The following is a 15,321-nucleotide window of genomic DNA, read 5'->3' as shown; positions in this document are numbered from 1 at the left end:
CCAGAAGAAAGTAAGCCGTGGTTTCACATTCCTCCACCCCTGCCCAACAGAAGACAGAGGGGTCCTGTGAGTCAGAGCATCTGGCCAATATCCAGACCTTTCCCTTATGGCTGGACAGAGCTTCCACCTCCCTAGACACCATGTCCCACCCAGGCTCTTCTCAGGAATCAGTCCAGGAAACAAAGGCGTATTTGCCAGAATTTACCCATCACTCAAGCTGGGTAATTTTTCTTTTGACAAACGACTCCTAAACTTGACTCTGGACCTGCTGGCAGCCACCCTCACCCATCTGGACCCTTCTGAGGGCAGAGCCCAGTGCCAGGTCCTGAGAGGGGGGCCAAAGAGGAAAGGGGTGGTGTCCTCTAGGGAGTCTGTGGGCTGAAGGGAATGCAGAGCCTTGCCCTTGGGAGTCCCTGTCTACGGGACAGACAAGATTGTCACACTTGGAAGCCCTTGGCCCGGGGAGGAGGTATAGCCCCACTACTGTGAGCTGGGACAGAAGGGATAACTCAGAGAGTCCCAGCCTGAAGGGGACCCAGGCCTCCATGACTCTTGTCTGAGGAGAACTGTGGTCCTACCCTGAGGACTAACTACCCTGAGGATAGCACAGCCTGAGACTAAAGGTGGGGTTGGTGAGCTGTCTCCCAGCTTGGTGTTGGTGGGGGTGCATCTCAGAGGATGCTGACTAGAGGTGCCATTGAGCCAGCTTCCTGGAGAGGCTGACTCTGAGTAAAAATGTGACAGAGGCCTGGGGCAATAGGAGATTTTATTGGCAAGGAGACAGGGCAACAGTTCCCCCAGCTTTCTGTGTGCATTTGTATCTGTTGGGGGACAGCTGGGCTAAGGTCATTGCAGAGCAAGGAGACCCGACCCTGATGTCACTCACTAAAATGTCTTGGGAGTGCAGGACTTCTGAATCTCAATATATATCTGACTCCAACGCACTGCAGTCCAACACAGATGGGGTTACTTTCCCAATTTTGGCACAAGAAAACTGAGGTTCAGGTACAACTTGTCAGAAGTAAAAGTTGAGCCATCTGTGTTTCCACGGCCATGCTGCTGCACCACCCTTGCTTAGCTGCTTTGCAGAGCTGGAAATCCACTGGAGCCCGCTGGAGGGATGGGCTGTCTGCTCAGGCAGTTTGTGTGCATGTGCTACGTGTCAGGCATTGCGTGCACACTCACTGCTGCTGCAGTCCTCCTAGCTCTCCAGGTAGACCTCAGTGACCCCATTGTACGGCAGAGTGAGGAACAGGAAGGTTAACATGCCCGAGAACAAAAACTAACAAATGAGCAAGTTGGAATGTCTTACCTCGGATTGCTTCCCTCTTCCTCGTGGAGGATTCATGTGGACATGTGACCTACATGTCCACTTACCCGGTGTGGCATAGTGAGATTCTTGCAGTGGTTGGACTTAGGACCCTTTACCTATCCCCCTCACTAGCAGTACGATTTGAGATTCTGTAATAAAATATTTCACTTAAAACTTAAAGTCCCACTATTGGAGCCTCATTTGTTTTGGGTTAGTCCTGTAAAAATGCAAATGAAGGGCCTGTGTGGATCATCTTGTGTAAGACCCTCATTTTAGAGGATTCTGACTCTCTCGTGGCCTGAGTCACCCCAGTTTTACTATCTCTTGGGCACCCTGTTTACTTCTGAAGTTTAACCCAACAGGTCACGTTAATAACACCAAAAACAACAACTCACATGTACTGACCAGTTGGGGTCTGGCTGATTCCACATGGGAGGAATGTCTAGCACTGGCTGAGGTAAATGTCCCCTTGGGGCAGTGGGGAAGGGGCTCTGAGTGTGCTGGATGTGACCTAGAGGAACACAGGACTGGGCAGGTCTCATGGCCCAATCTAAGAACTAACACTGACATCTGCTTCTCTTCCAGTTTGGCTTCTTGGAGATCCTGAAGCCAGTAGGAAAGGTGAAGGAGCCAGGAGAGCCCTGAGAGGCCTGATGTCCCTGGGTGGCCCTTTCCCCGGTTGCTAGAATGTGCAAGCCCTGCTTAACCAAGAGGCCACTGGAGTAACACCTGGACTGTGAAACTGGATTGCACAGAAGCCCACTTCTCCTTCCTTCTCCCAAGGCCCAGTGTGCAATCAGCAGCCATCATCCAGGCTGCCACCTCCCAAGGAGCCCTGTCCAAGCCCCCAAGTGACCCACAGGCCAGCTGAGGCCAAGAGGTACCCCAGGCCTCATGGCCACATGGCCAGTCCACAGAGGAGGTGGGACTAGAATTTGCCTCATGGCCTCTGGACCCCTCTATCCCGTTGGCCCATCGTCTCTCCCAGCTGTGCTCTCCCTCTCCCAGCACCAGCCATCCAGCTTGGTGTCTCAACTGGAGCACTGGACAGGGAGCCACTTGAGGTCAAAGCAAGGGAGACTTCCTGGAGGCTCTGGGAGCAAAGAGGAGGAGGTTGCCTGTTTGGTTGGAGGTCAGGGGAAAGGGTGTGCTAAACGCAGGGATCAGGTGCAGAGTTGGGAGAAAGAGCAGGAGGCTCAGATGAGCCTAAGTGACTGGGGTGTAGGTGGGGCCTGGCACCTGGGGTGTGCAGGGCTGTGTGAGGGCAACGGGGAGCAACAAGGCTGTGGGCCCTGATGCCAGGCCAGGGGTGTGTGGGCTCCTGAAGGCAGAGGGATGAAATGGCCAAACTGGTGGGTTGAAGGAGTCCTGGACAATGGTGTGGAGGTTGGACCATGGCTGGGGGGAGCCAGGAACCTAGAGAAGGTGGAGACTGGAGGTTGGGGCAGTGCTCCATGGGAGAGAAGATGGTGGCAGGAACCAGGGCAAGGAGGGAGGAGGAGGTCAAGGGGAGAGTCCCCAGGAGGAGGAAGGAGCAGGTGGGGTGCTCCCCAGGCTGTCAGCTCAGGCTCAGCAGCGGCACTCAGCAGAGGAGCAGGTGAGGGGCCTGGTATGGACAACCAGGGGTATTCATGAGAGTCTTGAACTCAGAGATAAAGGCCAGGTGGTGCTTGTCCATTATGAATGGTGCCCTGGGAGGGGATGTCTCCAGGGAGACCTGAGGATCAGGAAGAGAAGCAACCCAGGAGGCACTCCACAAGCCCTCGACATTAAGAGGTCAGCCCTTGGAGGAGACCAAGAAGGAGCCACCAGGGAGGCAGAAGGGAAAGCAGGAGAGTGGCATCAGGGGAGACTGGGGAAGGAAGGGAAGGGACACCAGTATCTGTGTTGATAAAGATAGGCCTGAGGTGGCCACTGGGCCCAGGGAGGGCTGGCCAGCCTGCAGTGGCCTTGAGCGTGAAGCAGAGTGAGAAAGTGTAGATGGCCTTTCCTCGGACTTGGCTAGGGAGAAGCAGGGGCAGAAGGCCAAATCTGGAGGGGGATGGGGCCATTTCTAAATGGAGAAAGGACAGCAGAGAAGGACCCAGAAGAGGAGAATAGATGGAGCAGAGCCCCTGAACTGGGACCGGGTCCAGAGAAGGTGGAGCGGTATGGCCTTGACTGAAGGGGCAACATCTCCCTTGGCTGGGTGAGTCTCTAGGTAGGGGGTGGCTACTGTTATTCATTCATCAGACGTTAATTGAGTGCCCACAGAGTGACAGGCAGTGCCTGGAACTGGGGATTTAGCAGTGAACACTAAGTCCATTACCCTGATTCTTGAGGAGCAGAAGGATGCAAGATGCACCTGGCTGTCTTCCTCTCTTGGAGGACTCAACTCTCTTGAGCAACTCTGGCTATGACAATCCCCTGTTGGGGGGGCATCAGGGAGATGGAGAAACCATTTCCTCACCTTGCACACAGGCAGACCTCACTCACTCACTGCCCAGCAAGTCCTGTGAAGCAACAGCAGGGCTGAGGCAAGCCTGGCTTACACCCTGGCGGGCAGCCAGCCATGGCCTGGATCAGGAAGGCCCCCAGCGGGGCCTTTGCATCACGCTCAGGCTGGGCATAAAGGAGGCTCCTGAGGGCTGGGGGGAGACAGACTTGGGGACCATGGAGACCCGCAAGGATGGCTCTTCCCTGGGGCGATGGTCACTTGTGCTGCTGCTGCTGGGCCTGGTGATGCCTTTGGCCACCGCCCAGTACCTCAGCTACCGGGAGGCCGTGCTTCATGCAGTGGATGGCCTCAACCAGCGGTCCTCAGATGCCAACCTCTACCGCCTCCTGGACCTGGACCCACAGTCCGGGGAGGTGAACTGGGGGGTGGGCTGCTCTGGCCAGGCTTGGCCACATTGTGACTCCCTTTGCTCCTATTGCAAAGGAAGGCACCTGCCCCTTTAAGTGTGGTCCCACCTTTTCCAGGGAGCTTTCCCAGAGCTGTGTCCCCTCCCAGCATAAGAGCTTCCAGCCTTAGAATCCCCTGCTGTGGCAGAGGTGCCCCCAACCCCCACCCCAGGCAGGCTGCAGGGACTCCTGAGAGTTCCAGGGACCCAGGTGGGGTCATTGGCTCTGGGGACTGACTTCCCCTGCTTTAAGTCTCTTCTGTACCCTGTCACCCCACAACAGGGAAGGGCTCTGCCCAGACCTGAGGTTCAGTGGACATGTCTTGTCCCCCAGGAAGCCCCCGATTTCCCTCACTCCCACCCCGAGTGGGAGGTGCTCATTACTAGAGCTCATCTGAAGTCTACTCCTACTCACTGCATGTTTGGGGAGGGCAGGAATGGGCTCCATCCTCCTCCCCGCTGTACCCCAGCACCAAGCCCAGTGCCCAGCACACAGTAGGTGCTGTTGAAAGCCTACTTCCTTGGTGGAGGGTCAGAGAGACAAATCAGAGAAGGCAAGAATGGGCCTGAGCCTGGTCTCCCCATTTTCTCCCCTGATTAGGATGAGGACCCAAACACCCCAAAGCCTGTGAGCTTCACGGTGAAGGAGACAGTGTGCCCCAAAACAACGCAGCAGCCACTGGAGCAGTGTGACTTCAAGGAGAACGGGGTGAGGCTGGGGTCTGGAGATGCTGGTGGGTGCTTCCCAGGGGAGCTGAACAAAGAGTCCCTGGGGAACATTTCCAGCCAATGGGGTGGGGCTGGGAGGTGATGGCAAATGGATTCCAGTTTGACCTCAAGCTTCCCCTTCCCAGCTGGTGAAGCACTGTATAGGGACAGTCATCCTGGACCAGGTCAAGGGCTCCTTCGATATCAGGTGTAACGAGGTGAGTGGTCTGTTCTGGGATGCAGGGCTGATGGGAGCTTGGAGTGTGAACCATCCTAAGGACCAACTAACTACCACCCCATCCAGGGCAGAGAAAGCCCCTCCTACCTTGGGCTCTTCCTTCAACCTGAACCCCATCTCCAGGCCTGGCTCTGGAATTCCTTAGAACAGTGGTCCTCAAAGTGTGGTCCTTATCTGGGAACTTGTTGAAATGCAAATTCTCAGGCCCCACTAAAACCTACTGAATCCAACTCTGGGTGGGGCCCAACAATTTGTATCTTGACAAGTTCTCCAGGAGATTCTGACTCCTACTAAAGTTTGAGAGTCACTGACTTACAGTAATGAGCTCTCAGCCCTGTATTCCCAACTCAGCTTTGCTGGGGTGGGCTGTGTGACCCTGGGGAACCCCTTGCCATCTTTGGGCCTCAGTTTTCTCATCTTTTTATTGGGTGTAGGGATTCAACCACATGCTTCAAAGGTCACAGCCAGAGGATGAAACGGGGCCTCAAGGCTCCTGGGGTTGGCCAGGAAGGGGGGTGCAGGTGGGGAGGGATCTTGGATTGACTCTGGGTACAGCTCCCACAAGGAATATGTTTCTTCCTGGTACACAGCTGGAGGAGACCAAGAGACCTGCCGGGTTGGGTGGATTCATCAAGAGAAAGTTTGAGAAAATTGGCCAGAGAATCAGGGATTTTTTTCAGAATCTTATACCCAGGATGGAGTCTTAGCGTCTGCCCTACCCTGACTCAGGTTTCTGGACTCTGAAAAATAAACTCACTGGAAGTGAAAGCAACTTCCTCAGTCTTCAATCTCACTTGTCTTGCCTCTTCTCTGTACCGCGACCAAGCCCCTAACTCTGGGAGACTCCGTGTGAGTGTGAGTGTGAGTGTGTGTGTGCATGTGTGTGACACAGGGGTGCGTGGGGGCAGCTGTTCCATCCAGGAGGACATGTAGTGAGGCAGCAGGGCCAAGAGGTCCAGGACAGTATCTCCATTCTCAGGGTCCTTCCCCAGGCCCTTTGCACACCTACCACCTCCCTCAGTTGAACCCCCAGCAGGGACTCGAGCTCTATGCTGTGTTCAGTGGCAGTGGAGACACTGTGGAGCTGTTTCTGTTCATGGAGAGGTGACATTTGAGGGAAGGGCCAGGCCTGTTGTTAACTCTCACTGAGACAGTCTGGTCTCACAGGTGGCTGGCTGACTAGGTGCTGTTGCCCTGCCAGTACAATTCCCATAAAGTTCCAATTCCTCTTGAAAAATCTTAAATCTGGAAATCCCACCACTCCTGGATTTTCCTCTGGCATTGAGGACACATCACTGTTTCTTCAGCTGGGTAGCAGGTTTAAGTTGTGGGCTTGTGTTTAGGGATCATTAAAAATGAGAATCTTGAAGATGCTGACAAACAAACAAACAAACTAAATAAAATGAGAATCTGTGGGCACAGTGGCATGTGTCTGTAGTCCCAGCTACTTCTCAAGAGGTTGAGGCAGGAGGATGGCTTGAGCCAGGAGCTCAAGGCTGTAGTGAGCTATGATTGTGCCTATGAATAGCCACAGCACTCCAGCCTGGGCAACAGAGCAAGACCCTGTCTCTAGAACAAAAACAAGAACCCTGCTCAGTGGGGTGAGGAGCTTTGGCTAGGAGAGACTTGCAGAGTGGACATGTAGGTCACCGCTGTGTTGCACTGGTGTATCAGACACTGCCCATGTTCTGCCCACTCAATATTCTGTAGCTGAGTAGAAGCATCTGCGGCTCTTTCCTACAGGGTCAGCCAGCTGGAAGTACTGGGAGTTTGCACTCCAGCGAGCAGCCTCAACCAAGTTTGAGTGGGAGCTGGTGGAAAAATACCTTCTCTTCCTTGCCCCTCGGGCAGGCCCACTGCCAGGTGGTTTCACATCTGCCAGAGGTCCCCAGCTGGTTGTGCCCCTGCTGCCCACAGGGGATCCGTTCATGAACACACCCTCTTCTGACTTGTTTGTGCCCTGTCTTACTTCTCTAGGCTCCTGTTGGTACTTTCCGTAGTTGCCTCCCAAATAAACTACTCCTGCTGGAATCCCTAACTTAGGTCTGCTTCCAGGCCAGCCTAAATGGAGACACAGACACCCCTCTCTGAGAGGAACAGGGGGCGGAATCTCACAGAACATTTACTTTGTTATCTGTCTTGCTTGCCTCTTCTTGGTGAGTGGATGTGGCTGAGTTCAGGCAGGTTAGAGGAACCTAAGGTGCTTCTCATTCTATATCGTCACCTTAGTTCTATCGAGGAAACCCAGAAGGATATGTGGTATCAATTGTTAAAGTTTCAGGGCTTTTTTTTTTTTTTTTGAGACAGAGTCTCGCTCTGTTGCCCGGGCTAGAGTGAGTGCCGTGGCATCAGCCTAGCTCACAGCAACCTCAAACTCCTGGGCTTAAGCAATCCTACTGCCTCAGCGTCCTGAGTAGCTGGGACTACAGGCATGCGCCACCATGCCCGGCTAATTTTTTCTATATGTATTTTTAGTTGGCCAGATAATTTGTTTCTATTTTTTTTTAGTAGAGATGGGGTCTCGCTCTTGCTCAGGCTGGTCTCGAACTCCTGACCTCCAGCGATCCACCCGCCTCGGCCTCCCAGAGGGCTAGGATTACAGGCGTGAGCCACTGCGCCCGGCCAGGAATTTTGAAAGCTGGATGTTAAACTCTTGGTAGTTTGAAATTGGCCATGCTGGAGGGAGTATTTACACCATGGAAATCTGCAAATGCTACAAGGCAGCCCTCCCCACCCCCATCCTCCAAGCTGGCACACCACTGCCCAGACTGAGAGAGGGACCACTCACAAGGATAATATGGGTCTGTGCTGATTGCATCTGTTTCCAGTTTCCTCCCATGATTACCCATCCTGTTACCATGGCAACGCTCCTATTCCCCCAGCCCAGACTCACCCTTTGATATGTCACATGGGCATCGGCCACATATCCCTTGCCATACATCAGGCTGTCAATACACATACCTGACCACTGATACCAGAAAGGGATGGCTGCTTACATCTTTTCCATCTCAACCCTTGATCACAAAGCTGGGTGCCTGGCAGGGAGGTCTGTAGGCCTTGTCAGTGCCCTCTAAAGTGACAGACTAGCCAAAGTGCCTGCTGATTGACTATTAGACTGGTGAGAGAACACATATTAGACCCTTTCATGAATGGCACTCTAGCATCAGGCACAGCACTCTTGGCTTCTCAATTCTTCTCGGCACCCAGAATGAAGCTCTGCATGGTGAGTTCCATGGGCAAGTGACGCCCACAGTGTTATGGGAGTGCAAAGGAGGGGACCTCAGCCCAGCATGGGGAAAGGAAGGTGCTCCAGGTAGAGAAAACAGCCTTAGCAAAGGCACAGTGACGGGGGTGGCATGATGGGGGTGAGGAGTGACACTGTTTAGTCAATGTCGTGCAAGGGGCGTGGAAGGGGACCGGGTGGGGTGGGAGTGGAGCGAAGGACAGGCCCGGGTGCTGAAGAGCAAGAGGGGACAAGCAGTGGTTTTAGCAGCGGGAGATTGGATCCTGTGTCCATCTGAGCCAGATCACCTGGCTTCAAAGTGTGTGTGTGTATGTGTGTAAAATGGGGAGGGAGACCGGCAAGGACAGGTCCCCCTGGGGCAGTGGCCAAAGGAGAGAGGGGAAGACAGAATAGAGGGAGGCTGACAGTGTGGGGCTGACTGGGACCTGGGATGAAGTCCTTGTAGAGAGGAAGAGGCAGGTTGATTTCCTGATAGGCTGGATGTTGGTGGCGCTTCCTGAGAGAATGGTTACGGGCTGGGCAGTTTGCCGGTGTGGGTAAGAGATAAGAGTGGCGGAAGATGACAAGTTCAGTTTGAACATATCAGCTCTGAAGTGCCAGTGGGATGTGTCCCTGGCAGGGCATAGGGAGAAGGGCCACTGAGTAGATGCTGTTAGTGTCCTACCCCGGTCCCCTGTGGGCTGCTGCACCCATCTCACGGCTGTTTCTCATAGCTGCCCCCTTCGCAGCTTCCTTCGCAGTCTCCCCAGGAGGCACCTGGGGGGTCATGCTCTTTCTGCCCACAGCCTGAGGACAGTGACAGACTGAGGTGGGATAAAAGTCCAGCCCGTTGCCTAAAGTCAGAACTAAAGAAATGGTGCAATTCATGTGGGGTGTATGTGGTTGTGTGTGGGGGTGTATGTGACTGTGTGTGAGTATGGGCTGTGTGTATGTGGGATTATATATGTGGACTGTGGGTGTGGATTTGTGGGTATAACAGGTATGTGTCAGGATGTGTCTGGGTATGAGTGTGTTTGGAAGTGTGTGTGGGGGGGATGTATTTCTAAAGTACGGTCATGGGTGTGTGTCGGGGTGTGGCTGTGTGTGTATGTGAGCTGGAGGTGTGTACAGTATGTGTGTGTGTGTGTGTGTGTATAAGTGAGGGTGTGTGGCCAGGGTGTGCATGTGGGATATGTGGCTGGGCATGTGAGTACATAGGTAGGTTTGTGAGTATGGAACGTCCTGTGTGCAGGTTTATGTGTGAGTGTAAGGGTGTATATGCGTCAGTGTGGGTAGTTTGTTGTCATTGTGGTTGCATGGGTGTTTATGGCAGTGTGTTTGTGTGGAATTTACATAAATAACATTTTTTACACATTTCCTTTTACTCTCTAAAAATTATATTTATACTCATTAAAATATATTTTAACCAGCATAAACAGAAATAGTACTTTATTGACTCATTATTCCCAAGGGAAAGGGCAACAGTAGCATGGGCTTAGGGGCAAGAATTTCTTTTTTTTTTTTAACTGATAGAATTGGAAAGAGAGGCCAGGCAAGGTGGCCTGTAATCCTAGCACTCTGGAAAGCCGGGGGGGCGGGTGGATCCTTTGAGCTCAGAAGTTCGAGACCAGCCTGAGCAAGAGTGAGACTTCGTCTCTACTAAAAAAATAGAAAGAAATTAGCTGGGCAACTAAAAATATAAATATAAAAAATTAGCCAGGCATGGTGGCGCATGCCTATAGTCCCAGCTACTCGGGAGGCTGAGGCAGGAGGATTGATTGAGCCCAGGAGTTTGAGGTTGCTGTGAGCTAGGCTGACACCGTGGCACTCTAGCCCAGGTAACAGAGTGAGACTCTGTCTCAAAAAGAAAAAGAATTGCAAAGAGAAAGGGGCAGGAATGTAATTGAATAAAAGACTAGAGGAAAGTTACAAATAACAGGAATGTAATGCTTATCCAGTTACTGACTGTTGTACCTTTTGTTTTTAAAAATATTTTATTTGGCAATAATTTTAAAGTTCCAGAAAAGTAGCAAGAATATTACAAAAAGTGCCCACGTTTTCTTTTTTTCTCTTTTCCAAATTTGCCCATTTTCTTTTTACCCAGAATCACCTATGTTAACAATTTGCCCCATTTGCTTTTTCCTTCTCTCTTTCTGTTTTATTTTAATTAATTAATTATATTATTATTATATTTAAATGTTATTTCAGAATATTATGGGAGTGCCAATGTTTTGGTTACATGGATTGCTTTTGTAGTCTGTTTTGAAATGTACCTGGGATTTTGGGTTTATTCAGGTATGGGGAGGCCAACAGATTAGAAGAGGATTTTCTTTGAAAAGATTGTTTATTACTCACAGTGTCCAGGAGGAGGGAGTCACATCACACCACGCAGGGCCACAGAGAGGTTAGCCACAGGAAGAGAGAGTGAGGGGAACTTTAGGAAAGCCTTTATTATGGTTTTCATGGGAAGGAATGGGGGAGGCAGAGTCAGGTAGGTTTAGGATTGACCAGTTTGAATTAACTTCAGCAGGCTCAGGAGCGTTGTTGTCCGATGTCTGGCCCTGGGGTGATTAGGGTAGCGGGTTAGTGTCTTACAAGTATAAGAGCCCAATGCAGCACATGTGTTAGGGGGCATGGGCTTACTGGGTACTTTGCATATGAAAGGCATGCTTGAGGGAGAATGCTCACTGTCTCCAGGAATCTGTCACCCCTGGGCGAGGTAATCCCTCCCTAGTCAGCAAGGCCCAGATGTCAAAATATCAGATGCAGAAACTAGAAAATGTGGTTAATACATGATCATTTACCTTTAATGTAATTATCCACATATTTGGATTGTTACCTCACATCTTGTAGTTATTTCCTATTTATTCAATTTGTACTTTGTTTATTTTTCCCCGTCTCTCTTTTCTGCCTTCTTTTGGATTGTTTTTATGATTCTTTTTATGTCCACTTTGGCTTACTATTTATACTTCTGTTTATTTTTATTTTTATTTTTTTTTGAAACAGAGTCTCGCTCTGTTGCCCGGGCTAGAGTGAGTGCAGTGGCGTCAGCCTAGCTCACAGCAACCTCAGACTCCTGGGCTCAAGCGATCCTACTGCTTCAGCCTCCCTAGTAGCTGGGACTACAGGCATGTGCCACCATGCCCGGCTAATTTTTTGTATATATATATTTTAGTTGGCCAGATAATTTCTTTCTATTTTTAGTAGAGACGGGGTCTCACTCTTGCTCAGGCTGGTCTCGAACTCCTGACCTCGAGTGATCCACCCGCCTCGGCCTCCCAGAGCTAGGATTACAGGCGTGAGCCACCGCGCCCGGCCTATACTTCTGTTTAAAATATTTTTAATTCTTCCGAGGTTTTGGGCTAGAGAAGAAATTAAAAAAATGAAGACATAAAAAGGAAATATTTTTAAGTGGCTGTCTTAGGGATTAGAGTACAGATGCTCCTTGATTTACGATGGGACTACATCTGGATAAATCTATCCAGCTGGGCGTGGTGGCTCAGGCCTGTAACTGTAGCACTTTGGGAGGCCAGGAGTTGAGAGCAGCTTGAGGAAATAGGGAGACCCTGCCTGTATAAAAAATAAAATAAGAAAAAATCAGCCGGGTACAGTGGTGCCCACCTGTAGTCCAGCTACTCAGGAGGCTGAGGCGGGAGGATTGCTTGAGCCTAGGAGTTTGAGGTTGCCACTGGATTCTAGCCCAGGCAGCAGAGTGAGACACTGTCTCAAAAAAAAAAAAAAAAAAAAAAAAAAAAAATCCTAAGTCGAAATGCATTTAATACTCCTTCCCTACTGAACATCATAGTTTAGGCTGGCCTACTGTACTACCTTACACATGCTCAGAACATTTACATTAGCCTACAGATGGACAAAATATCTAACACAAGCCCTACTTTATAATAAAGTGTTGAATATCTCATATAATTTATTGAATACTGTACTGAAAGTGATAAACAGAATGGTCGTATGAGTACTCAAAGTACGTTTTCTACTGAATGCATGCTGCTTTTACAACAAAGTCGAATAATTGTTCAAGTCAAACCACACTGTAAGTCAGGGACTGTCTATATATATCTTTGATTACTTATATCTGTATTCAAATATTATATCACTTCAATGTATAGTGTAAGGACCTTCCAACAATATATTGACAATGTACCTTATAACAACATACTTCCAATTTCTTTCTCTCATCCTTTGTTTTCATATATTTTTACTAATGTTTTCATACATTTACTTTCACAAGTTCTACAACCATGTGAAAATAGTATAGATTGATATTATTTTTCTTCAGTCACTTTTCTTGGGCAATTAAAATTAAGAAAAAGTGAAATTTATCTTCATTTATGCCATTTTCAATGCTTTTCATTTCTTTGCATAGATCCAAGTTGTTGTCTGGTATAATTTTTTTTTATTTGAACATTTCTTGTAGTACAGGTTTGCTATTAATGAACTCTCTCTTTTTCTGCTTGATTTGTGAAAGATATTTTTGTTATGTATGGAATTTTTAGTTGATTTTTTGTTTGTTTTTTAGAGACAGCGTCTCACTCTTTTGCCCAGGCTGGAGTGCAGTGATTCAATCATAGCTCACTATAATCTCAAATTCCTGGGCTCAAGTGACCCTTCTGCCTCAGCCTCCTGAGTAGCTGGGACTACAGGCATGCACCACCACTCCCAGCTATTTTTTAAAAACATTTTTTGTAGAGATGAGGTCTTGCTATATTGCCCTGGCTAGTCTCAAACTACTGGCCTCAAACGATCCTCCTGCTTTGGCCTCCCAAAGTGCTGGGATTACAGGTGCAACCACTGCACCTGGCCTGGTTGATGTTATGGTCTGAGATGCGAGAAATGACCACCTAAAGACCGAATTGAGCCAAATCAGGAGTCTTTATTAGCTGGCCAGCGACTACTCTCTGCACCCCGCCCAAAGGTGGCACAGAAAGCAGCAGCAAGCCTTTGAAACAGAAAGTTTTTATATTGTAAGTTTGTGGGTGGACAATTACTAAGATAGAGTAAGCACATGTACAAAAAGCCTTGAGTAAGCATTATATCATTTTCTTATCTTTGGTGTAACAGGATCTAGGCAGTTTGGGCTCTGGGCCATATCTTGTTCACGCAAAACATGAGTGTTGTAATAGCTTCATGCAAAATGTGGGGGCTGTAATCATTTTATGCAGAACATGGGTGTTGTAGTCACTTAGGAATTTCTGTGTTGGGAGTACTATCTTGAGTAAGCAGGAGCAAGCAGGTTTATAGAAGCAGAATGGCAGATTAATGATTTTTCAGCACGAAACTCAGACTGTAACAGTTGATATGTTTTACTTTCAGCACTTTAAGATGGCACTGCCTTCTTTTCTGGCTTATATCATTTCTGAAGAGAAATCTGCTGTAGTTATTATCATTGGTCCTCTGTAGGTATTCTGTATCTTCTTTGACTCCTGGTCATCAACCTCTTTTCTTTGTTTTTATTCAGACAATATCAAAGTTGTTTTCCCCTCTCAACTTAGTCTTTTTTTTTTTTTGAAAAGTTTATTTTTTAATAGTTTTTTTTTTTTGATACAGAGTCTTGCTCTGTTGCCCGGGTTAAAGTGCCGTGGCATCAGCCTAGCTCACAGCAACCTCAAACTCCTGGGCTCAAGCAATCCTCCTGCCTCAGCCTCCCGAGTAGCTGGGACTACAGGCATGCGCCACCATGCCCGGCTAATTTTTTCTATATATATTTTTAGTTGGCCAGATAATTTCTTTCCATTTTTAGTAGAGATGGGGTCTCGCTCAGGCCGGTCTCGAACTCCTGACCTTGAGCGATCCGCCCGTCTCGGCCTCCCAGAGGGCTAGGATTACAGGCGTGAGCCACTGCACCCGGCCCCGACTGATAACTCTTTACATCATAAAGTAGCTTCTCCCTTTTCAATTGCTGCGTAAAATTTGTGAGGTGATTCAAACTCGGTTTTGAAGGGAAAATGTGCTCTTGACTGGTCAGCCCGAGAAGGTGGGAAGTGGGAGGAGTGAGGTGGAGACATCACACTCCTTTTCTGGGTAGATAGATCTTGTCAGGGAGTTGAGGGTAGGCTTTCAAGCATCAGCTGTGTTGTCCCTCCTCCTTCAGATCCCTGAAGTTGTCTCCCTGTGTGTAACCTAAAGAGATTTTACCACAGAAAGCAAGAACGAGGGGAAGGGCGTATCAACTATAAAATTAATCTGCCCAGAATGAATGGAGCTAAGCAGTGTAAAACTTCTAAAGCAAATACCCACGTGCACAGCCTAGTTCTCTGATCTTGGGGATATCACCTCACTTTCAGTGTCAGTGTTTTCATTCCTCCAGGGTGATTGCGGAGATAGATGACATGTGTGAAGTGTGGGGCACATAATAGAAATCCAGGCCAGGTGCAGTGGCTCATGCTTGTAATCCTACCACTTTGGGAGGCTGAGACCAGCCTGGGCAACATAGCGAGACCCCTGTCTCTACACAAAAAATTAAAAAATTAGCTGGGTGTGGTGGCATGTGCCTGTAGTCCCAGCTACTTGGGAGGCTGAGGTGGGAGGATTGTTTGAGCCCAGGAGTTTGAGGTTACAGTGCACTGTGATCACACCACTGCACTGCAGCCTGGGCAAAAGAGCTAGACCCTGTTTCTAAAAAAACAGCAAAAAAAAAAAAAAAAAAAAAAAAATAGAAGCCCAGAGATTCTTTGTTCTTTTGCCCTCTCTCAATGCAAGGATGGATTCTTTGTCATGCCAATGAGCTGGTCTTCCACCCTCTACTTGGACACCCCCAGTGACAGGAAACTCACTACCTACTATTGTGAGTTAGTACATTCCATGCTTGGGTAGTTCCTAGTTTTAGAAACTTAGTTACAGTGAAATCCAGCTTTCCATGCCTTTGCCTACCACAGCGTTTGGCATATTACTGACACTCAGATGTTTGAACAAATGAATGGAAAAATCTTGTTAATCATTCGTC

At 49.1% G+C, this 15,321-nt stretch overlaps 1 protein-coding gene across 1 annotated transcript; it reads left to right on the top strand.

Annotated features, from left to right (window-relative positions):
- Window positions 1–3,938: 3,938 nt before the first annotated feature.
- Window positions 3,939–5,928, top strand: LOC123623322 (cathelicidin antimicrobial peptide). Its single transcript, XM_045530354.1, has 4 exons — window positions 3,939–4,162; window positions 4,796–4,903; window positions 5,049–5,120; window positions 5,731–5,928. The coding sequence occupies exons 1-4, from the start codon at window positions 3,965–3,967 to the stop codon at window positions 5,845–5,847; spliced, it is 495 nt and encodes a 164-aa protein (XP_045386310.1). The 5' UTR covers window positions 3,939–3,964; the 3' UTR covers window positions 5,848–5,928.
- The last annotated feature ends 9,393 nt before the right edge of the window (window positions 5,929–15,321 follow it).

The sequence above is a fragment of the Lemur catta genome, chromosome 18, assembly GCF_020740605.2.
Source record: "Lemur catta isolate mLemCat1 chromosome 18, mLemCat1.pri, whole genome shotgun sequence".
In the NCBI taxonomy this organism is placed as follows: Eukaryota; Metazoa; Chordata; class Mammalia; order Primates; family Lemuridae; genus Lemur; species Lemur catta.
This window is presented reverse-complemented; position numbering and strand designations above follow the sequence as displayed.